At 29.7% G+C, this 22,906-nt stretch overlaps 3 protein-coding genes and 1 pseudogene across 3 annotated transcripts in view; all 4 read right to left on the reverse strand.

Annotated features, from left to right (window-relative positions):
* Positions 1–1,198, reverse strand: part of LOC105113434 (cysteine-rich receptor-like protein kinase 25) — a 1,325-nt gene extending 127 nt beyond the window's left edge. Inside the window, exons 1-2 of the mRNA XM_011009610.1 lie at positions 1,193–1,198; positions 3–773 (exon numbers count right to left, since the gene is read on the reverse strand). Coding sequence (XP_011007912.1) covers positions 3–773; positions 1,193–1,198 — 777 coding nt within the window. The remainder of the gene's footprint in view (positions 1–2; positions 774–1,192) is intronic.
* LOC105113414 (cysteine-rich receptor-like protein kinase 10) overlaps positions 1–4,613 on the reverse strand; it is a 7,296-nt pseudogene extending 2,683 nt beyond the window's left edge.
* A 3,162-nt stretch (positions 4,614–7,775) lies between these two features.
* LOC105113416 (protein NDR1-like) lies at positions 7,776–8,580 on the reverse strand. Its single transcript, XM_011009583.1, has one exon. It carries the CDS (start codon positions 8,516–8,518, stop codon positions 7,832–7,834), a length of 687 nt encoding a protein of 228 aa, XP_011007885.1. The 5' UTR covers positions 8,519–8,580; the 3' UTR covers positions 7,776–7,831.
* Positions 8,581–16,579: 7,999 nt separating this feature from the next.
* Positions 16,580–18,106, reverse strand: LOC105113418 (peroxidase 27-like). The gene is made up of 4 exons (XM_011009584.1): positions 17,844–18,106; positions 17,528–17,713; positions 17,267–17,432; positions 16,580–17,172 (listed from the first exon to the last, which is right to left on the reverse strand). Exons 1-4 carry the CDS (start codon positions 18,063–18,065, stop codon positions 16,763–16,765), a joined length of 984 nt encoding a protein of 327 aa, XP_011007886.1. The 5' UTR covers positions 18,066–18,106; the 3' UTR covers positions 16,580–16,762.
* Between the last annotated feature and the right edge of the window lie 4,800 nt (positions 18,107–22,906).

Genomic DNA, 22,906 nt, shown 5'->3' on the forward strand with positions numbered 1-22,906 from the left:
ACGGGCGTGGATAGTGGTGGTGGTGACATGGCCACGACGGCAGCAACGTTGTAAAATAAATAAGTTTCATATCGAAAATTACAGCTTGGATATATGACTCTTCCTCCTCGCTTATTATTACAACAAATTGATATGAAGGAGAGAGTTAGGTTAAGACACCGATTACAATCATATTTAGATAGATCCGGTGTGCATTGCACAAGAACGTATAGAGATTCAAGCCACGTATAAGTAAAATTTTTGGCTGCGAACTTTTTTGAACCTGATGGCGCACTTGCAGCTACATTAGCAGCATCAGATATAGTATCCACCAGTCGCTTGTTAAATTGTACATCAACAGTTATATTTTGTCTATTCCACATGATAAACGCAAACTTTTCGCTCAGGCTGGAGAAGATGTTACTGTTTGAGTAGCGCAGGAAGCACTGTTCATACCGTATGATAGCCTCCTTCTGGATTGGACAACGTTGGACCACATCGTTTCTTGCAAGGTTCACACATTCTTGGCAAACTTCGACACTAACATCGCCACGGCAAAGAAAGAGGCCATAGACCTCATAAACATCATGTCCTGTAGAGGCGTTATAGAATCCGTTAATGTCATTACGGGTTGCATTGGCGGCGAGCGAAGAGAGAAGGATATTTAAATTGGCTTGATACGGGCTGTTTCTTACGAAAGTGGTTGTGTTTGAGCATTTATGATCAAGGAAAAAGATCTCCTGTGCTTCCGTGAGGGCTGCAAAGGAAAGCAGGAAAATGGAGAGTTTTCCTTTCTTTTACATGGAGGATCTCCTTGCCGCCAGTTTATGGCAAAAGTCAAGTGAGAACTTTCATAGTCTGTTTCGTTAAGAAAGAGTTGCATGTTTCTAATTAATGTGAAACTCGAATTGTGGAATATTGAAATATGAAAAGAAGAATAAATGATGGTGATAATCACATGTCACGTTAATAAAACTTAACTAAACTAAGTCCCAACAGGGGATTTATTTTTTTCGTTGCAGCAGCCATCCTTTTATGAATTACTTCTTTCTTCTTTCTGTTGTTGGCTCGTTTTTTTTTTTTGGCAAAAGTCAAGTGAGAACTTTCATAGTGTGTTTCCTCAAGTGAAACTCGAACTGTGGACTATTGAAATATGAAAAGTAGAAATGCAGCAGCCATGCTTTTATAATATACTAAACATATTTTGAAAGACCACCATGCTTTTACGATGCAGCAGCCGTGCTTTTATGATTTTTTTTTTCTTCTTTCTGTTGTTGCCTTTTTTTCTCCTCTTCTTTTGCTATCTTAATATTAGCTAAAAGTAAATAAAATCTCGACTATTAACTAAAAAGAATCAATGATGGTGATTGAAGTAGATAAGGGACAAGGAGATGTCACCTCAATCAAACTTAACTAAGTTCTGATATACTGTAATATATTAACATCATTTTTCAAAAATTTGTTTCAATTTTTTAAGCATGACCAAATATTTCACTTAGAAATCCGTTTAAAAAGAAAGGTTTCTTTTTTATGTATGATATTTTTAAGTAATAGGAGCCATATCATATGATATTTTTGCTGAATGATACAGAAACAAAATGCTTTAACTAGTGTAGATATCTACTAATGAGTGTCTAGCTCATTAGAACTCTCCTACAAAAAGAGAGAATAAAGAGAGAATAAGGATTATCAATTTTTAATGTTATTCAATTAACATCACTATTTTCTTGGCATAATTATATTTATTAATTTTGTATATAAATAAATAATGATGAACACATGGAACATGTACTCCAAGTCTTAGAAGCTGACCATAAAAGTTTTAAATCAAATTTATAGTTTTTCAAGGTAAGAAATGAATTTGAATATTTTTAAATATATCCACGTTAAAATGAGAAATTAATTGGAGCATTGCAGACTTAATAAACTAGTTTATATCAACTATAATTTGAGATTGAAAATGAAAAAAAAATATATTTTTTTGTAATTCTTCAAAAGTTATTTTATATTAAGTAGTATTATTAATACTTATATAGTATACATGCACTTTGATTTTGTAAGAATTATTGGAAATGATAAAATTATAATCCAATTAATTTTAAGTTATTTTTTAACATGAAAAATTGAATAATAAAAGACATTACATCATCTTTAACAACTAAAAAAGCAAAAATCTTTCATCGTGATTTATCAACCATGACTATTCTAGATACTTTAAATCAAGATAATAGAAGATTAAATTATTAGTTTGTTTAAAAATAAATTATTATTCAACATATAATGTTTCTTGGTTAATTATATTTCAATTGTAGATTTAATAAATATAAATAAAATAAAAAATGCTTGTGATAATAACAATATATAGTAGCATGATGATGTTTCGATAGACATTAATGAGATTAACTTAATCTTATTGATATTTGCTTTAAATTTTGCTCTTATAAGTATTGAGGAATTCAATGCTTATATTTAATATGTTAGAAAAAATATAGTTATTTCAATGAAATCTTTTACTTTACTATTCTTTTTTCTATTCTACTAGTGTTAAGTATTAATATTTCTAAAACAATTTGCTTGAGTATGTTAATTTTTATATTTTAATGCAACTTGGAGTTTGGATTTTGTTATCTTATATATTTTATATTAAATTATTTATTTTTAAAACAACTTGCTATTTCAATATATCTATCTTTAATATTATCTTTATTTTAAAATAAGTATGTTAAAGGTTTGTTTATTTTAAAACTAAATGTACCTTCTAATATGTTAATTAATTATTCTAGTATATATGTTAATGTATGTTAATGTGATATTTTCTTGTATTTTAGCTAAATTTTATGTCAAAAAAATATATTAATGCTCATCTTAATTTTTAATCCAGATTAATCCACTTAATTTATTACCCGGTTTTTTTATTGAGTCAACCACCTAATCAAGTTTAATAACAACGCTTCATACTATTAAGTCCATCAACGTGCTGGCCAATTCAAGTTTTGCAACTGCGTTATTGATGCCTGGACAAAGAAGTCTCTGATGCTGAATTTGGGTTCCTTGGGCGTAATCTTAGTCACGAGCAAATGACAATGAGGCCTCGTAGGCCCATAATTTGGAGCAGCAATAATTAGAAACTTATGGTTCAAACATTACTATATACATATATGAAAGAGGATTTGTTTGTAAGACAATAGTTCTTATAGTGCGAAGAAAAACATATCAAGAAGATATGTTTATATCTGTCTGTTGCCTTTTGGAAATGTCTGTGTTTGTCAAGAAAAACAGTCCAAGAAAAGGGAAAATAGAAATTACAACTTAATTTACAGTCACCGTGGTGATAAAACTGAAATGGTTAATTCATTGACAGAACAAACTTTCTGGTTTGAGGATTGAGCTTCAACGGCAACAAGTCGCCCGAGAGAAAATGCTGGTCGTTTAGGGATAGGGAGTGTTATGGTATCACTTGCCGACATAACAAGCACATATGACATTGTTGGTTTATTTGCTGGATCCTCTTGCACGCACAGCAGCCCAATGTGGATGCGTCTCAGCACCTCAGTTGCCACGCCAGATTTCTCTAGCATTGGGTCCATCAATTCCAGTCCTTGACCATCCGACCACTGTTTCCATGCCTGAAAAGTTGTGAGACTTCTTGAATTGAGATAACAAAAATCATTGTTAGTAATGCTCTTTTGGATAAAAAGATAGGATTTGTAACCTACAAAAGTGAGAAGGCTTTCGCCTTCTTCCGAAAGATGGAAGGCAACGTTTCCTTTCCCACTGATTATCTCTAACAGTAATACTCCAAAACTGAAAACATCTGATTTTACAGAAAAAAGGTCCTGCCATAGCATGCTCTGAGGCCATGCATCAACTGTTTTGAATCGACACTGGAGGAAATAAATTGCTTTATATGAATGAAAGGTTAGCAAAATTCTTTTGCATCATATCAATCGGTCAAGAATGCACCATTGTGAACCTTTGCCACCTCGCTGTAAAAATAATATTTATCATATTTGATATAAAATTATTCTTTAAATTGATATTAAAACAGTGATGATGAAAAATTCTTGAGTTCTAATCTCATTATATAAAGTAGTTATAGATCTGTGTGAGTAATTTTTTTTTGAAAAAATAATTATTTAATAGTTTAAATTAAAATTTTATCTTCAAAAGAAAGAATAAAGAAAAGAATAAGAAAATCCATTTGTTCCAAACAACTATACAATTGAAAACAACAACACTGTGGGAATGGGGATGTAGTAATACGTACTACGTTCCGACAATTCTATTCGTGCTAGCCTCGCTTTGATTTCCACCAAAAATCCTAACCATTTCAAAGTCTGATATCTTTGGATTCATCTCATAATCAAGCAAAATGTTGCTTGTTTTGAGATCCCTGTGAATAATTCTAAGACGAGAATCTTCATGAAGATACAAGAGCCCCCGTGCAATTCCTTTAATAATACTCAAGCGTCTTTGCCAGTCAAGCAGGACTCCATTTCTGGAACCTGAGTAGCATCAACATAAAAATCAAATCAGTTACAATTTCTTGTCTTTGTTATACAGTTCAAATATTCAGGTGTTTCAGGTTTAGGGGTTAAACCAAAAAGAAAGACATCAAGGCTTTTGTTGGGCATATACTCAGATGAGAATTTTGGTGTGAATCACAGTACATTGTAACTAACTCTAAAAGACATGGAAAAAAATTGTGGATGGTCCACTGTTCCACAGACCTTTTTAGCCACGTTATCATACTCCCACCAACTTTTTTCTGTTGATTATAGTAGCTACTGCACGACGACGACGACCATGTAAGAACTTCAATCCCTAATCTCAAGCGATTTGATCTTTATAAATTGTTAAGATATTTATTATTGTGTGTATATTTTTTGGATTGCTTTGGCAATGTGAATTTGAATTGTTGTGTAATTTGAATTGAGATGATTTGATTGGATAATATTGTGAGTTTATTCTTAGAGTTATGATTAGCAATTGAACATTAAATCTTGATTTATTGATTATACTTGAGTTTATGTTGATTTATTTAAATTAGTATAAGATTTGAATGTAGTTTGTAAAATTAATAATACTTGTGTTGATTTTTGGTGTTATTTGATTTTGAGTTGGTGAATGATTAATAAATAGTAAATATTTTTCACATCTTTATTTTTTGTGTTTTTGCCAAACATGATTTATTTTAACTTTAATTAATTTTTAGATTTTTGAACTATTAATTTTGGATCTTTTATACTATTTTTACTCTTTTATATTCAATATTTAAAATTGTAAACTTACAAGCAAGATTTGTTTATATATTAAATAAATCAATTTTAAAAAATAGAATAACAAAATAAATCCTTCTTAAAAAAAAAAGATTTAGTTTTTTAAATTGTGTATGCAAATTATAAGATAGTCTTCATGCAAATTTTTGTAAAGTAAAAATATTTTCTTTAGTTTTTCAAGAAAAATCAATAAATGAATTTTACAACTAGTTTATAAATATCTATTAGAACTTGGTCTAGATTTCAACCACAAAAAAAAAATCTGAATTTTTTTATTTTATTATAAGGATTTACGGACTCATATATAAAATGTCTTTTCAATATTAAAAGGGAAAATTAAGCATATAATATATAAATAAAATAACCCTTGACTTTTAATTTTTGAAAATTATAAACTTGAATTACTAGAAAATTAATAAATACAAACGAAAATATTAACAGAATGTTTCCGTCAATAAATTGTAGAGGAATTTTACCAACGTAATTATTCTCTTGATATATACTGAGAGAATTATAAAGAGAAAAAAATTTAAAAAAAACTAAAAAGTAAGATGACAAGTTATTTATACTGACAAATTTAATTTCATTGATAAAATCATTAATAAATTATTCACATATCTCTTATATTGTTCATCATGTCAATTATCAACATAATATTTTGTTGGTATTTTTTAGAGAATTCTAGAATTGCTTACTTTTCAATTATATTATTAATTACTGTTCTTTACAAATAAAATCACTGATAGATTGAAAAGTTACCAGTGTTATTTATAGGTTTTTGAAATTATTAAATTGAATATTTAAATTAAATATTACAAACAAAATCACTTATGGATTGAAAGTCATCGGTGATATTTTAATGATATTTGAAAATATTTTATTAAATTGAAAATTTAAATTAAATATTACAGATGAAATCACCAACAGAATGTTTAAAAATATTAATATTATTATTCATCCGTAAAACCGTCAGTAAAATACCTAATTAAAAAAACTAAAATCCCTTACTTCACAACAAACAAGCCTCTTTTTCCCTCCTCTTCTTCTTCTTATGTAAAAAACATCAACATTCCTTTCTTTCTCTTCTCTTCTCTTCTCCTCCACAATCAAGTATGTCTTCTCCTCTTTTCTTCTTGTCTTTTCTCGACTTTTTTAAATTAACATATTTTATGAAAAAAAAATTATCTTTTAAGTTTCACTCGCAACTATATTAAAATAATATTTTTCTTTTTTTTGTGTTTTTTATCATTATATTTGTTCTTTTATTTTTTTTCTTAATAATTGTATAAATATTGTTGTATGATTTTTTTTTTCAAGTAAGATCAATTTTTAGTTGATTTATTTATAGGATTTTTAAGTCGATTTTAATTATTTAATTATATTTCTAGTTTTGTTATACATATTTTTTTAAAATATTTTAAATAATCATCAATAGAATTGCATATGGTATTTTTGTCGATTAATACTGACAAAATGAAGCGGGTAAAAGTTTTTTTAGCTTGATCTTCTTGTTAGTAAATCCGTCGGTAATAATTTTTTTTTTATTATTGATAGACTCTCTGATAGATAAAAAAAAAATATCAATAAAAGATTTATTGACAGAGCATTTCCATCTATAATCCTGTTGGTAAATTAATTACCAATGGAATGATAGTATAAATACCAATAAACAATTATGTCAATAATTATAAAAATTATATAATGAACTGTAAAAAGTGTTAATAACCAATTAAAAAAATATAAAAGGAGGGTTATAGGAGAAAAACTACATTTGAAAAAAAAAAAACTAGGTCTTGTCCGAGTTCAGCCTGATTGCTCGTGGTCAAGGGTCAACTAGGTTTTATCGGATTGCCCTAACCAGTCTTTTAACAAACTTGTACCGGTCCAGCCACCGAATCCTGAGTTGACCTATCAAGCCGATCTGGGTTTGATAATAGTGACTATGACTAGTTGATGTTCAGAAGACCTTTAAATTAGGCCTAGAAGATATTTTTGTTGTTATAATGATTTTTCTAGTTAGTTTTGAATTTTAATTACATTTCCTACTCAAGTTTGGAGATTTTTAGTTTGGTTGAATAAATGATGTGTTAGTTTTTAATAAAGAACATAATTGATGTATTAGTTTTATCATTAGATTATTGAATTACTATTTTTTTCAGAAAATATCATAATTTCTTCCCCTTATTTCTTTGTAGTTTAAGGTTATAATCTTAGGGTTTAATAACCCTAGCTTTTTTTTAATCCATAATTATAACTTGCATCAAGTTTATCTTTATAATTTTATTTTACTATGACATGATTATCATGATTAGATATTGAAAAAAATAAAATGATGATAATAAAAAAAATTATTTAGAATTATTTATTTATGACCCATTGAGAGTTGGTTAAAAATCTTGGTTAATAAATTAATTATTATATTTGAAAAAACGTTTTGGATGAAATTATTACGCCAATGTAGGGATTAAATTTTTCTAGCTAGCTCATAATTTGGCAAATTAATCAATATCCGATCCATGTCGAATGAATTCACATTAAAAAGATAAAGATAACTACAAAGAAAATTACATAACTTACGAAACTTTTACAAACCAAGTGAAATATACAGGGCATCTCTTATTTTTAGAAGTGGCCAAGATGGACCCATCTCGGCCAACAGCAACATAACAATTGGCATGCATTCGATGGCGCTTACTATCCCACGTGGACAGCTTAAATCGAATCATGGCCGTTACATCTAATCGAAAAACAACCGCTCCACGCGCACGATCTTTCCTAAATACCCTCCACCGGTCACTATTCACATCCAGGGTGGCCCCTTTCAACACATTGGACAAAATAGTTGTGTTTTTGGGCTCTTGGTAAAATGAGTCCACTAAGGGTGTAGACCCAATTTCTCGATCTCTATAGAAAACAAAGGCTTCCACCGAATCATAATAATACCCAACTGCTCGGTTTGCGTTCCGGGCTGTGACATTGAAACTTATCTCAGCATTTTCGAACCCATCAGGTTGATCCAAACCTGGAATAAAAAAATTCGAGATAAGAATCCGAGGACGATGTGGGCGTAAACTGAGCCATGTTATGAATACAGCAATACCACCAATGAATAGAAGGGTTAAAAATATGCCACATATAATCTCTGAGATCCGAATAAGGCTGCCGCGGACTCGATTAACATAGTAGCTGGCAGAATGGTGGCGTTTGAAGGGTTTGGGTTCCCGTTGATGGTGAGTGGGTAACTGTTGGGAGGTGGACATATTCACTTGGCAAGAAAACGAAGGGGGCTTCGAAAAACTTTTGATGGATGGAAGTGTTTGAGGAGTTGGGTTTTGTAGCTTAGCTAGGAATGTGGAAATGGAAGTTAAGGAATGTAAGTATTTGTCTTCGGGAAGGAAAGAATACATTCTTGTCATTGTTTGTTCCATTGGTTTTCGTTTTCTATGTTAACATTACATGGAATTGTAAGAGCTTTATTACTTGATTGTGTCATGTTAGTGTCTTAAAAGTTTGCTTTGCTAGGTGATAATTAATTTCGTGATCGATAAGAGTGAAATGGTAAAAATCTAAGAAGACTCCGAGATTACCAAGTATAAAACCAAAGAATCCCTTGGTTAAATATATAAAAAAGAAAAGAAAAGAAAGTAGTCGATATGTATGCATTTGGGATAAGTAATCATGTGGTTCAAGCAGATTTATTTGATAGTCCAAAGGGAGTACAAAATGTTGTGGCATAAACTAGTCTTTGGTTTTGTACAAGAACAAGGTATAAAAGTTCCTCTCCAGGTCTTTTAAGGCATGTGGTAAATGAAAAGGCTGCAAAGGATACCTACATATAGTATAAAGGTTCCCCTCCAGGTCATGCCACGCACACAGTGTATGAAATGGATAACTACAGACGCGGTCCTCCAACTTTTTCTAGTTGAATTGCTTCCATTGAGGTATCTCACTTTAAAAATTTCTAACAAAATATCATACATGATTTTTTCTCAAGGAAATTTGGTTGATTTATAAGGATAAAATCGGCTAAAATTTTATTTATCTTATGTCAGCCATAACAAAACAAAAATTATGATTTAAAAAAAAAAGATTTATTATCATTTTTGTTGATTTCTAGGATAAAAACCCATTTTGAGGTTTTTTTCATCATATATCCATCCATGATAAAGTTGAAAATACCGTTATTATTTTTCTAAATTGATTTTATTATCATTTTTAGATTGTTTTTGAAGGATAAAAATTGCTCAAGTTTTTTTTTTTGGGTTCTATGTAAAACAAATATTTACAGGTTGAATGTGATAATAGGATAATAGAATCTTCTAAGGATAAATCTTCTTGAGGTGTTTTTTATGCTTTGTCCACTTATAATAATAAAATCAACATGCTAAATGTGATAAGTAATTTAACTTGGGTTCAAAATAGACCATCTTGGAGTAACTCAAAGTGAATATTATGAACTTTTCTATGTTTGAAGTGGCATGTTATCAGGTGTGTTGTATGTGTGAAGCGTCGCGGTGAAAATATTTATTCTTATATATTGTATCTATCAGACAAATATAAAAATACAAGGAATTCTTGTTTTTTTTATAAGTGGAAAGTAGAAATGCAAGTCGCCACCTACTATTTTGAATACTAGGAATCCTAAGTGGTCTCAAAGATCAAGTATGGGTATTGGTTGCGTACATAAAATGTATTTATTGTACCTGAAATACATCATATTTAAGGTAGACTGCATTGTTTGAGTGTTTGATAAAATCTAAGGTCTTGTTGTGTTTTCTAGTTGTCAGTTCGTTTATATTTTAAGAAAAGTCCTACTCGGTAAGAAAATTCTCATCAGGTAAAATCTAACAGTTTTAATTCCAACAAAAACATTTAATATCTGAAATACATCTTACGTATAAGGTCATAATCTTAGATACTAAAAGAAAATAAAATGATTTTTTTTAAAATTTTGAAATATTAGCCTAGTTCTCGTGATTTTAATAAACTAGTTATTAAAGCCAAAATGCATGCTAATACCCCTTTTTCTTAATTTTTTTTGTATAAAACTATGATTTTTTTAAATATTTGGTCGTATGCTTAAAAACAAAAATATTTTTTTTATTTTTTTAATATTTTAATGAAAATTGGATATTTTAATATTAAATTTGTATCTTTACAATATAAAAATACAAATCAATACTAAATAAAATTTAATATGAAAATTACATATTTTTTTAAAAAATAATTTTTAAATTTTTTTTATTCAGCCTAGGCCTAGCTCAATCCATGTGATAGAGTTAGACTCAGCGGACTCAGCCATGTCATTGGCACAACCTAGTGACCCAGCTGCGCATCCGAGAGCACTGATGAATTTCTTCACGCATGCATGAATAGCGCGAAGGTAATTAAATTACCTTCGCCCAGTAACTAAGCTTATTTGCAGGAATAAGAGAGGAGATGTATATACCTGGTGCATGAAGGTGACGATCTATATTTTTCAACCTTCCTCGTCTGCGTTCGTCTGTCCTTAGCTCAAGACTCCTATGTTTGTTCGTTCTTCTTCTGTTGGTGTTTCCTTCTGTCAACTGTTCGTTCTTCTCTTTAACTTCTTCCTCTGGTTTGCTCTCTGAAATGCTCGGTTTACAATGAAGTAGTTGCTGAAGCTTTGGTGCTGCTACTAAAGAAAAAAGTAGAGGGTGTCTCTAGATTCTCCTCTGCTCTTTTCCCCTGTACTCCCTCTCATTCTCTTGTGCTTTTTTTTTTTCCTCTTCTGTCCTCTCTGTGTTTTTCTCCTCTATTCCCTCACTTTCTCTCATATTCTCTTCCCTATGCTCTCTCTCTCTCTCTTTTCTTTTTTTTTTTTTTTTTTTTTTTTTTTTTTCTTTTTTTCCTGTCTGTCTCTCCTCTGGCCCGAGAATGCATGCGTTTCCGTGGTAATTGCAGGAAGATTGTAACTGCCAGTGTTCATTATGGTGGCGAGGGATATCAGCCATGGGACATGCTCCCCTGATTGAAGCCGCTCCACCGCTAACATCTCCACTGCCTTTTAGTGTCGAGACTGTTGCTGATGAAGAAGGTAATGAACAGCTGTCAAGGAAACGACACCATTTTAACATTCAAAATGAACATTTCTGATTTGGTCATTGTATTTTTTGAAATTTTGTAATCAAGCCCCCCTAATAAATTGTAATTAGTTTCCTTGATTTTAGTAATATTTACAAAATATTTCTTAGTTTTAGATTCATGCCATTTGACCCATAATTGATCATTAAATTTCCAATTCCTTTAATTTAGTCCCTTTTTCGGTCAATTTTAGCCCCTTTATTTATGCGTCTTTCCTGGTTTGGTCCTTGGTTTTCAGATTGTGTCAATCAAGTTCCTAATTAGCCATCAAACTTTAATAAATATGCAATTAAACCTCTAATTTAACTAAATCAACTCTTAAAAATTATAATTTGACCCTAAAACTTTAATTTTTCTAATAAAAGCTCAAATTGACTTAAAAATTAATTTTCCTTGCAATCAAACCCCTTATAAATTCAATTAAATCTTAGATAAAATTTAATTGATTTCATAAACATCTAATTTTAAATATATATTTTTTAAAATTAAATTTTATTTGTCAATAAGACTCTCATTAGTTCACGATATCCTGTCAAATTTCATTCTTTTTTTATTTTTGAACCTTCTCAACTAATTTTTTATTATTTTTCAGCATTCTAACATTCTTTTCTTGTTCCTATTATTTTTTTTTATTTTTTAAATATTTTTGATATATTTTTTTATTTTTTATTTTTTATGTGAAAATCTAAAAATAAGTAACAAAACGTTGGATCGGGTAACTCTCCTCCTTTTTTAAACCTTCATCGGCGTTGCAATGAACAACCATTTGTAACAAGAAAAACTAGTTTTCTCTATGTTCTTTGGGATTCTTGTTGTCGTTTTCGGGTTGCTTTTGGGTTGAGTATTTAGACTTGATAGCTACTAGTGTTGATGGTCAGTTGTGGGTCTATTTATGGGAAGAAAAGATAATTGGTTTGAGTCAGGTGAAGAGAGGGAGAGGCTAGCACTGGTTGCGTCGGTGGAGAAAATATCTCACTTCAGAGATCAATGATGGTTTATGATGTGCGGTGGCCACCAACTTGGAGAGCAATATAGGAGTTTTTTTATTCCTTTGGTTAGTGGCCGATTTGTAGAAAAGTCTAGGTTTTTCTTGGTTTTGGCGCCCGTGCCCCCCCAACCCCCCAAAAAATGTATTTTTTTAGAATTTTGGTGTTTTCGTAATTTTTTTTGTGAAAAATATGTTAAAGGCAAAGGTTATAAAATTGGTGATGACAATGTTAATCAGAGTTAACAAGGTAAATTCACACTATCAAAAAATTAATAATTAGAGAAGAAATATTTTTGTTAGTAAATTAGCAACAGATTTTACTTAAGGAAATATTCCTTTTGTATTTACTGAGAGAATTACAATTGAAAAAAATAATTAAAACAAAGTAAAAAAACAATGACATATTATTTTTACTAACAGAATTATCATAGATAAATTTATTGGTAAACTATGAACATTGTTCATCATGTTAATTACAAAAGGAATCACCAATAAAAATATTTATCACTTTATGCTTAATCTATTTATACCATTTTTTTTTGTTCTTATCTTTATTTTTTTTTGTGATTTTTTAACTTTACACTTTTTTTTTTGGGAGAAGTTAATGTACAAAGACTAAGGAAATAGTGTTTCATAGTAGCAATTACAACATTGTTTCATTCTTTTACTAAGTTAAAAACTAGTTTGAAATCTTATATATTTTTAATTGTTCATTCTTTTACTAAGTTAAAAACTAGTTTGAAATCTTATATATTTTTATTAATGCATATAATTATTACTATATTTTATTATATGTAAGTATTATACTTTTTACTTAATGTATAAAAAATTTAATAACACTTACACATTAATTCTTTTACCTTGAATAAAAAATTATTCAACCTGCAGCAAAACAAGTTAAATAGACGCATTAATTTTTTTATATTTATTTAGATAAATAATTATCGATATATTTAATTAAATATATGTATAAGCTTTCTCATTTATAATTAGAATTAAAAAAATATATTTCAAAAGCTTTTATATTTATTTTTTTGTCAAAAACAAATACTTGATTTATCAAATCATGAGTTAAGTAACTAGTTAAGAGCTTATTTAGGAACCCGATTCAAACCTTTAAAATTATTTTTTTTGCTTAAAATGTTTTTTTTTAATATTTTTAGATCATTTTAATATAATAATATAAGAAAAATTAAAATTAAAATATTATTTTAATATATTTTAAATAAAAAATATTTTAAATCATAATTATTATTATATTTCCAAAGATGCATTAAATATTGGACTCATTCATGCGGTTCATTTTTTCCTTTTGATTATTTTATTCAAGATTTTTTTTAAATTAACATAGATATTCGGGTCAGCTTGCGTGTATTTTAGAGTTCTTAGTGGGTCCTAATCAGTAAATTAACAAAATAGCGTATTTTAAAGTTCTTAGTCGGTCCTAATCAGTAAATTAACAAAATAGCTAATTGCTTTGATTTAGGCATTATCTATTTTGTTATTGTCCATTGACTTAATTTATAATTATTCCCTGCCCCGGTATCTTCGCCATGTTTCACACACTCTTCCTTAAGAAAACCTAGGGCTGGACTTGTACAAGCCTATTAAATATTTGATTAAGAACATGCAAAGCCAAATCATAAATATTTTTCTGTTGATCTGGACTGGTGGACAAGGATATCATACCAAATCATTGCATTAGTTATTGATCGAAATTACCCTTGGTTCAGAATGCTCTCCATGTTTCTAAGAACATGCAGCAAACTTTATTTTACTAAAGTGGGTATTTTTCAAGTTAGATTGTACATGCTAGGATTAAATCATTTAGATTTTAGATTTTAAACAATTCCCTCCAAATAGTGTTTCTCAGAGAAATTTAATTTCCCTTAACTTGTATTAGATTCGGATTGAAGATGATAAGAACAAACCTCTTTACATGCCATCAATGAAAAGCTATTTTTTTAATCTATTCCTTGTTTTTTATTTTAATATTTCAAGTGACATCAATGGGACCCCGGGGATTAGTTACACAGTTCAAAAGGATATGTGTGATGCTGAATGACATATAGGATTTGATGCTAACGGGACAGCTACTGCAGATTAGATCCAAATTAGAATATCAAAACATGTTTCAGTGGTTAGGTTGGAGATAAATGAATGGGATCAAGGCTTCGGAGATGTTAACAGCCTAACTAGTTAAAGTAGAGATCGAGTTTATGGTTTTAAATTTTCATGAACCAAAATAGGCAGTGTCCCATCTGAATTGGAATCTTAACTACTGCCCAGTACTGCCAAGGTGAAAAGCTGTAAGTGAGGGTCACCTGTTACCAGGCATTGTTTGTCACAACATTTGACTGATGTCATGCACGCTTGCCCAATGTACCCGTAGTTCGCCCATTGATTTCTATTTATAAAATTAGTACATATAGATTAAAATTGATTGATTAGTGGATGCAGTGGATTATAATATTCTTACTTGTTATATTAAAAAACAAAAACAAAAACGATATGATTTTTTAATTCAATGACCTAAGTGTTTGAGAGCTCTTTTATGTCATGTCAGTTTTGAAATTTAATTTGTAAAAAATATATAAAAAATACTCTAATTATTCTATAGTTCAATTATTTTTATACTTATTTTTATACTTATCACGAATTTACATTCCAAGCTTTGTTGTGTGTGTAACAATTTAGGATCAGCCATATAATTTAGTCTATTTTACATTAAGATTTAAAATATTATACGTGCAACAAAATTATTTAGGATATAAACTATAACTTTTAAAAATATAAAATAAATAAATATAGAAATTAAATTATATGATGGCATGGATAATTTTTCCAAATAAAATCTCATAATAATATTGATTACAAAAAATTAATACTAGTGATAATAACTTCATGGATGTAAAGAGTGTAATACTTCATATTAGATGAACAGTCAACTTGTTTTGCAAGTCCATTTTGTGTTCCAAAGAGAATAAAAACAGTTGTTATCACCCATAGAAATTGGTAGCCCATAATTAATATTTCGTTTCCTGTTCTCACACATGGAATTCACTTTAATAACGTCATGGATGTAAAGAGTGTAATACTTCATATTAGATATACAGTCAACTTGTTTTGCAAGTCCATTTTGTGCTCCAAAGAGGATAAAAACAGTTGTTAACACACATAGAAATTAATTGGTAGCCCATAATTAACTTTTCGTTTCCTGTTCTCACACATGGAATTCACTTTAATAACGTCATGGATGTAAAGAGTGTAATACTTCATATTAGATATACAGTCAACTTGTTTTGCAAGTCCATTTTGTGCTCCAAAGAGGATAAAAACAGTTGTTAACACACATAGAAATTAATTGGTAGCCCATAATTAACTTTTCGTTTCCTGTTCTCACACATGGAATTCACTTAAAAAGGTTTAATATAAATTATATTTTAAGATTTTATTTAATAGTTATTAAGTTGAGATAACTTTTTAATATAATATCAGAGATTTAATGACTAAATAATCACAAATTTGAATTTCACTATCCTCTTTTATTTGATAAAAATTAAATACCAAGTAATACAGGTCTGTGCAAATTTCAAGTCTAAAAAGCTTTAATTTGAGTGATTATATTAGAAAATAATATAAATCATATTTTAAGATCTTATCTAATAAATAATATAAATGTATATTACATAACATTTTAATCTATTGGATCAAAATGGTTTTTTGATATGATATCAAAGTTTTGATGACCAAGCGATCATGAGTTTGAATTTCACCATCCTTATTTATTTGATAAAAATTAAGTAAAAGGTAGTATGAGTATGCATAAATTTCAAACCTAAAGGACCTTTACTTAAGGGTGTATGTTAGATAATAATACAAATTATATCTTGAGCCTTACCTAGCAATTTAAACTATTAAACATGAGTTTGAATTTTACTATCTCTATTTATTTGAAAAAAATTAAACACAAAATAGTATAGGCCAGTATAAATTTTAAATTTAAAAAACTTTCACTTAAAAAATATTATAAAATAATATAAATTATATATTAAAATCTCATCTCTTATTTTACTTAATAATTTAAATTATTAAGTTTAAATTATTGAGTTGAAATAATTTCTTGATACAACTTTGCTTTAATTGCCAAGCCATTATTGAGATTTAACCCATGCAGATAGGTAAACGAAAAAATATAAAATTGAAAAACACCAAAGTTACTATTTAGTGATATTTGAACCACTTTTTATTATTGATGGAGTAATGTAATGGATTTCCACACTTCGAACAATTAAGCAAATCTTCAAAGAAAAAAGAAAAGAATTCTTAAAAAGGTACGTGCGAGCCATACAAATCTTTCCATGCAAAAAAATAAAATAAAATTTTATTACATAATGACACTAAACCTTAACTAGTTAACCCTGCTGCAAACTTTCCTGATTTCACCAGCTTTACCGGTTAGAACTTCAACCCTGCCCATATTTATCATGGAAACACCGAAGTCTTTGAAGAAAGTAGATCTATAGGTCGAAGCAGATTGAAGTTTAACATAAGCTTTTGTCTCACTGTTGTCAAGAAGAGCTGCATCAGACTGGAAAAGTCCCCTTCTTTTAGCTACGAGTGTATAATAGCTGTTATCGAATGTCCTCACACTTCCAGGATCCATCTCTACTAGCGTAGTTTGATCTCCTACCTTGCATTTATTCTTCAGTTTTTCTATGTATTCTGAGTCCAACGTGGGATCGGTGCCGTCCTTTCCGGTGGAGTTGTAAAGCCGAGAGCTGAATGAAGAGCAATGAGAAGTGCCAATGGTGTGCCCCCCTTTGTGCCAGAACAGAATAATTAGGATTTAGTTCAGTACAATTTCTTTTTACAAGACTCTCTACACAGAACCTGAAGTGAAATGCTCAAGTACCTGAAAGCACTACAAGGTCCTTCACGCTTAGACCCTTCGAACGGAACATTGATATCAATTGAGAAATGTTTGCAAAAAATGGTGGCAAGTTTGTCAAGGGCTCTGAAAAATTGGACACTCTTCCATCCCTTCTTCCAGTTTCAACCTCCCAGAAAGGTCCCATAGTCTGATAGGATAAATTATTACTAATTAAAACCATTCTGTTCCTTAAGATTTTTCTTACAAAAGAAATATATAATTAACTTGAAAGAAATTTCTTACCGCAACCGTGACATCCCTAGCCACAATGGCCAAGATGTCCGCACAGGAAACTACTCCAGGACACTCCTTTTCTAATGCAGTCTTGACTCTGTCAATAACCTGATATCCTCTAAGGCTTAAATTCGGAGGTGAATCCTTTTCAGCTTGGCCAGTACTAGAGTTCAAAAGCACTGAGGCTTCACAACCCTGTAGAAATATATAATTAGCTAGTCACCATAAGCATTGTACATGAATAAGCAAAAAAAAAAAAAAAAAAAGAGCTTAAAACTGTTTCAGGATTTTCAAATGATCAGAGATGGATTAAAGGCTCACATACCCTAACAAAGCAGTCATGAAAGTGCATCCTCAACAAAGGACCACTAAGGCTAGGAGCTACTTTCATCACTTGATCCATAACCTTTTTCACAATAGCTTCAGCTTTTGGACATGTATCCTTGTAAAACCCTACCTTCAATTGCGCATTTGCTGAGTTAAAGACAAATACCAAGAAAATGATTTGAATAAAGATTAGACATGGGGAAAGCTTTGAACTAGCCATGTCAATGTTAATGTTTTGAACCTTGATTTCTTAGTGAGAACTCAATGAAACATCCCAGCTCTTTTATACTAGCCTCGACATGCTGTTTATGTCATGGGAAAAGCTGTCATTACAAGATGTTTGATCTGCTATTCCCTTAAGAAAATTAATAATATAGTTTGCGTTTGTTATTTAAATTATGTGGTGGTGTTTATTCATATCCTAATTTTCTGTTGACTTAATTATTATAAGATTATGATGGCTCCATTTTAATAATATAAAGATGAAGCTGCAGGAAATGATCTGTGACAGCACAGTAGTGTAGCAATGCTTCATGTGATTGCTCATTGGATCCATATTATAATACAAAGTAACTAAGCCACACAATCAAATTTGAGCAATTCAAGAGGATGAAGGAATAGTTGACCGTAAGGCAGGCGGAAAGATGTCCATTCTACCAATTATTAGCTAGCTGGATTGAAACTTTAAGTTGCTTGATAAAAATGAACATTTAATTGAATTTAAAAAATCTCAATTGGTTGTCGACACCATGGCTGCTTCTCTCAATGCCACTTGGAATAATTAAAATTCTAACAAAGTCAGATGTCTAGTGATCACGTCGTCAGACATGGTAGTCATCATGCTAACAAACTGCTGAATAAATTTTGAAGTTGAGACATTTTCACCTGGTAATAAGTTTAAATTCCAAGTTTGTCTTTAGGATAGAAATAAATAGAATTTGGTGAAATCCTTTCTTATCATTTTTTTTAATCCGAAATCAACTTTTTTGATCATGATGCCCTGCAGCATGCCAAGGAGTTTGTGTGATGAGAAAGTACTTCAACAAATATTGTACTTCTGATCATATATAGAAATCAACTTGTCTACATCATAATGGTCTTGGCTTGCAATAATATTGATCTAATGTTATTTAAACTGTCGTAACAAAGATGTATTAAAAAATAATATAAAATTATTTTTAATATTTTATTTAATAATTTAAATTTTTTAATTGTAAATAATATTTTTTCACATAAACTTGGAAAATCAAAATTATTAACGTGATTTAGAATTTAAATAGTATAGATTAAGAGTCTATTTTCTTGTACTTCTGTGTTTATTGTGGAGCACAACTCAATCTCCACAATAAAAAAAATACAAAAATAAAAACAACAAATTCATACTTTTTGCTATTATATGTTTTGTTTTTAGTGGTGGGTTCCATCAATACAAATAAACTCAACATAAAAAAAAATACAAAGTAAATATATATAACTTTTTTAAAGGTTATACATATATAGAAATCTAATCTCTAAACTAATCTCTAAACTTCTTTCTTATAATAAGTGAGGCCAAGTCTACATTGCGAGATAGCCATTATTTGAAAGCCACCATACGGAGAATTGCTATTAATAGCTTGCTAGCTTGGTGGTGGGTTCAATGGAGCAAATTTTTTTGTTTTTTATTTATTTCAAATGAATGGACATGCATTTAAATTAATCCAGCTTGAACATTATATTCGTTAAGTCTTGCACTTACTCACGTTTGTAGATACATATATTGAAATTAAATATTCATTTAATGATTTTAAACCACAACCCAAATTGTTTAGAATTTTAGATTCTCTTAGTTGCTTGAAGCATGTTCCATACATCTACCCCATTGTATGCATTTAATTAAGATCTTCTTGCGTATGCGTATATGTCGTCTGTTAATATAAATATTTTCATAACTTTCACCTATTTATTTTTAATTTAATTTTTAGAGAGGTTAAAAATTAAATATTAAAAAATCAGGACTGGTTTTGATTAAATGTATAATTTGTGGATTTATAAAAAAACTAAAAACTATAGTATGCTTTTGCTTTTTTCCCCAAATTTTTAGTTGGAACAAGAACATCATAATATTTTAAATTATTTATTTTAAATTTTAAATAAATTCGAAATTTTTTAAAGATGTTTGTTTGGAACTTTGAAACTCTCTAATATAAATAAGTACCTTACAAGATTAAAAAAAAAAAGATTGGGGGGAGGTAAATCAAAGATTTCTATGGGCAGATTAAAACAATTCAGCATAGAAAGAAATAATAAAATAAAATAAAATAAAATAAAACACAGAAAATTTCTCCTTTTTATAAAAAAAAAGCATATTTTCATTTCTCTAACACTATGCATAACCTTTCACTAGTGTAAACCCCACCACAATCCACCCTCCATTGTTTTCTTCTTAACCTCAACCATCTCCACCATATCCAAACCAAAGATATCAAACCACATCTAACACCTATAACAACTTCTTCTTCGTCTTTCTTTGAAAACCCAAAAATAACACTATAACAACATACCCTTCATTATTTTCAGAAAGTCAAACCAGAACCCCTCTTTGTCTTAGTTTCTCCTATTATATCCTCACAATGCCTCTCACAAGAACTAGCAGCTCACCCATTACAATATTTCCCTTCATCGCACCTACAACTGACTAAACCAGCATGGAACCACCACCAGCTCACTCATGGTGAAACCACTACCAGTGACGTAACACCAAACCACCACCAATAGTGACGTAACATTATAGATTTATTAAAGAAAAAAAATACCCCAACATAGCCTCCCTTTTCTTGACTCCTAAACTATCACCAACCAATACCTTCTCATAAACCATAATGTAAGGGACTCTTCATAGCAGATCCATAACAACCCAATAATAACAATAAGAAGAGAAAAGAAGAAATTATAATAGAGAGAGAGAGAGAGAAAGGCAGATCTAAAAAATTACAAATAAATAAAAACTATAATTTTATATTGATTTCTTCATCTTTAGGTAGCGGTGAGTATGTTGGTAGGAAAAGGAAAAGGTCAAAAAGTCACTTAAGATCCATTAATTTTTGCTTTTTAATCGATGACAATGTGTGAAGCCAAGCGCCAATAATAACGGTGGTGCATGGAACACACGCGTCGCCACTACTCTCTCATGTCCATTGTATTCCTACAGTTTCTGACTTTTTTTTTATCTTGTTTAGAAGGTGTTTTGTAAATTTTAGATGATTTTTTGTGTTTTGATTACATGTAACATGTGTAATTGTAAGTGTATGTGAGTAAATTAGTGAAATATGTGTTGCATGATTTTTAACTTTTTGCATTTGTTAAAACAAATAACATAAAAAAGGAAAAACTAAAAATCCCATAAATTTTGTTTTTCTTAAAAATTGCATATGGCCAAGCTAAAAAAAACATCTTTTTGCATAATTTTGCATAAAAATACCATGATTAGCATAAGAAAAAAAAATTAGAAAAACAAAGAAAACAAAGAAAACATTTTTTTTAGCATTAAAAAAATGTATTGTTTTTGTCATGCATTTTTTATGCTTGATAACTAGTTTATCAAGTTTATTGAAAGTTTGGCCCATTTGGCCTATATATAAAATACCAAAAACTTATCTTTTTAAAGAGGTTCAAAGCTCACTTCTATCATTCTCGTGGTTCCAATGACTTTTTTTTTTATGGGTCCGATAACTATTTTAAAACTCAATCCAGAAGTGTTTGAGACAAGTGGATTCATGACGAGTATCAATCCTCGTATGTACTGATGTCAAAGTTAAAAACATCTACTCCAATATTTACCAACATCAAGGTAAAAAACATCAACCCTAATATTTACTAACACTAAAGTCAGAAATATTATAGATAAATTATTGATAACGTAACACAACAACCTAAAACAATCTAAGACAAAACTAATAATACAACATGCCTAAGGTAGGATGTTTTAAAGTTGATAATATTTTTTTCTCTAACATAACTAGTTCCTTGCCATAGAATATCTAAAGATTAGTTAAGATTTCTAGTGACCATAATACTAGGTAACGACTCCTTAAATAAGACATTTCCCCTATAAAAACAAAGATGTCATAGATATATATTTGTTTAATTTTTAGCATCCATTATGATATCGGGTATGTTTTACCATACATCTCTCTTTATATTGTCATACATCACATTAAGAGCATACATCTTAAAATTTAGGATAGGTGAGGAAGTAATGGTACCCTAATGGCTTTAGCCTGAGCAAAAATTGTTAAACCATTCAACTCTCGCTTGATTATTTATTTAGTAGTGGTTGGTATGCCGATCTGATATTATTCAAGTTCTTTATCTTCACACTCGTTCTAAGCCTTATATTGACCTTTCAAGGACGATTACTGAGAATGCAAAAGAGCCATTGAGATTAGATAGTAACCTACCTTTGATGCACTTAATAACTAGAACCTACCTAACATGTTGTATCTTATGTAATCTCATTATAGAAAGCCCAATATATGGCATCTTAAATTCCAAGACCATTGGATGGCAAATGGTCATCACATAGAAATATACAAGAGTTTGGGTTATTACAGTACATAAGAATTTTCTTGAAGTTATCAAAAGCTCAAACTTAGGCAAAACTAGACAAGGATTCCCTTGTTAGCATGATAATGACATCAGGTTCCTTAAATCCATGAATAATGACCATTGTCACCTCATGAAGGGTGAGTCCACATTTAATATGCATTTTTCATGTTGATAACATCATCATTTTTATATCTTATATTTACTTTACATAATTATATAATTTTCATTTAATAGATTGAAATATAGGTCCCTATTAAGCCATACCTATAACACTCGCTCGAGAAGAAAACAAATGGAGAATGGAGAGAGAGCCCAATAAGAGTTAAAAAAGTCAATGAGATATAGTCTACTTGAAAAGACCTTGAGATTAGATTCAAAGAAACATCTACATAGCTTGTAACAGCTCAGTTTGTATCTATGCCCATAACTCCCTTCAATCTATAGAATCTAGGAGAAAATGAGTTGCCACCTAAA

This window comes from Populus euphratica, unplaced genomic scaffold (genome assembly GCF_000495115.2).
Source record: "Populus euphratica unplaced genomic scaffold, PopEup_1.0 scaffold426.1, whole genome shotgun sequence".
Taxonomy (NCBI): Eukaryota; Viridiplantae; Streptophyta; class Magnoliopsida; order Malpighiales; family Salicaceae; genus Populus; species Populus euphratica.